Source organism: Eimeria mitis, genomic scaffold, assembly GCF_000499745.2.
Source record: "Eimeria mitis Houghton genomic scaffold, Emh_scaff4240, whole genome shotgun sequence".
Lineage (NCBI taxonomy): Eukaryota > Apicomplexa > Conoidasida > Eucoccidiorida > Eimeriidae > Eimeria > Eimeria mitis.
Window position 1 is genome coordinate 143 of NW_013572565.1, and position 2,486 is coordinate 2,628.

The window sequence follows — 2,486 nt, forward strand, 5'->3', positions numbered from 1 at the left end:
GTTCACAACAGCTGAAGACAGGAACTATCGCCAATCGGTGCAGGGGGCCCTGACTGCTGGACTTTCGTGAGTTTGACATATCTTGTAGGATGATACTAACACAAGAGGAAACAAACAATCTAGTATAAGAAGTAATAGATGTAAAATAGTGTACGCATATGCCCTATTCTTGTACGCTCTTTAGCTTTAACAGCATTTGCATTATGCTTGGAAAAGAAGAGTACAGGGCAAACAGGTCTTCGCAATAGCAACTCTACTTGCCAACCGCCCCGTGCACACCGCACACACATCACATCATCATCGTCGATTCGCTCGGCTATAAATGTTGATTTCTGTCTGTATTTGTTGCGCCAATTGCTGCACTTCCCTCAGGAATATGAAATCGTATCCTGATAATTGGCAGGAGTTCTGGACGATACCCGAGGGCGCCAACCTCGCAAGCCTCCTCTGGTCTAACAGTACCAAAGTTGGCTGTGCCGTTGGAATATGCACTGAAGGCACACAGGAAAACCGAAATATAACAGAAAGCGCATATCTTTTTTGTCAGATGGACCCTCCAGCGGAGGAGAACAAGGCTCCTTTCGAGTAAGTCTCAAGTGGGCGGTTTCTTCTCAGGAAGACAGGTCTACAATGCATCGCCTTTGAACTAGACTGTATGCTTTCTCATGTCCTGGTTTTGTGTTGCAGCAAGGAGTATTACGAAGCGCTCAAAGAACGAAAAACATTACTGACAGCAATGACTGAGGAGGACCTCAAAGCTCCTGTCCAGGGCGCTGCAGTTGCCGCCGTACCCTCCCTTCTTGTAGCAGGCTTAACTGCTATAGTCGCATTTGCCTCTGCATAGAGAAGCTAGACAGTGAGCTAGCCTCCGATTGTTAAGTTCATTGTCGAGTTCGCCGTTCGGTGCAAGTTGGATAAAAAACTGCAACCGCCGTATGAGGGGGGAAGGACTCGGTGTGTAAAGCCTAGACTCTGACTTTCCTCAATGTCTTTGTTACCTTTCACTGCCTCGGGTCTGTTGCTTGGAACAGTTACAGTTTGGCTGTCCATCCAGCAATGGAAGCTTCACAGCCTGAAGCTAACAAGCGTGGATTGGTTGACAAAGTGCTCTGCAGACTAGCTGACAAGGAAACGGGGTGGCTATCTAGGCAGCTAACGGAAGTTTGCCTTTCCAGGCAGAGACGAATGTCAGCATAGCAACCAAACCTGCAATTAGAATGGTAGGGACGGCAGCTGCCTGCGCGCCACCTCCAACAGGAGTCTGCAGGTCGTCTGCTGTCATGTCTTTCAATGCAGTTGTTCGTGCAATAAGTCCTTTGAAATATTCCTCACTGCAGGAAAGAAAATGAAGCAGACAAACGCACGGCGTCAAAAAGCACATCACCAGCTTTGTTGGTTATTGCTTCTAGACAACTTTGCCAACCCTTCCTGGGGGCTGCGCTCCGAAACCCAATACTTACTTTCTTAAAGGGGGCTGCATCCTTCGTCGTTACAGTGCTTAGTTTACAGAAAAGCAAAGCCTCATTTGTTACAGTTTCAGTTGGCCCTTGTGGATCGCTCCTGTCTGTTTGATTTGGTTGCGGATCAGTCCCATTTGTTAGTGCGACACACCTTCCAATAACGCAGCCGATTCTAGTGCTCTCAGATCCGAGAAGATATGCCAAATTGGAACTGTCGACTTTGTTCCAGATTGTTTGCCACTCGGTTTCTTTCTGAGGGTATGTTTTTTGCTGGAACAAATGTTAACATAATACAGCACAAGCAAAAGTGATGTGTTGGGTGGAGAGAAGTCGGCTAGGCTGGTTAGCTGTCGGGTGTGTATCATCATCGCGTTTAGCTATACAGAGAAGAGCTATGGGACTTTTCTGTAGTGAGGCTGACTACGACATTTCCTTACTGGAAGGCTGCCAATCCCGCCTTAACAGCCTTCTGCAGCAATTGGCAGTAGTTAGGAGTGGTACCAGCATCCTCGATGTACTCGAAAGTGTGATGAAATGTCTCCTGTATACCCAAATTATACAGAGGACAACAAGACTGTCCCATTGTATTCAGTCCATCTCAGATAATCAGCTGAATCGCTACCCAGTTTCTGTCGGGTTTCACTGGGTGGCTTCGAGCTGCCGTTGGCACAGTATTAGTGCCCGTAGCTCCAGCGCAAATCCCCCGCTTTTGTCCTTGTTGTACTCACAATATCGGATGTTATCAATCCCTCGCAAGCCCCTGCATTCTCTCCTGTTGCGGCCTTTACGGCACCTCAAGGAATCGACAAGGATTTCATCCTTTGTGACTACACTGATGCGAACAGGGAGTTTTTCATTACGGGCCAAATTGGCACTCAAGTAGACATCCGCATCGAAGAGAGATCCACGACGGGATAATCAACAGTGGGTTGAGGCTTGCTCTCATTCGCAACTACGCAGTTGACGGTTTGAGAACGTGCAACATGGGGGGGAAATATAAAGAAAATGATAACGTATAGCGGGTTG

At 47.6% G+C, this 2,486-nt stretch overlaps 1 protein-coding gene across 1 annotated transcript; it reads left to right on the forward strand.

Moving 5' to 3' along the window:
- Positions 1–203: 203 nt before the first annotated feature.
- On the forward strand, positions 204–844 carry EMH_0073670 (SAG family member; the record flags this gene model as incomplete). Its single annotated transcript, XM_013499364.1, has 3 exons — positions 204–235; positions 373–585; positions 688–844. 3 exons carry the CDS (start codon positions 204–206, stop codon positions 842–844), a joined length of 402 nt encoding a protein of 133 aa, XP_013354818.1.
- Positions 845–2,486: the final 1,642 nt, after the last annotated feature.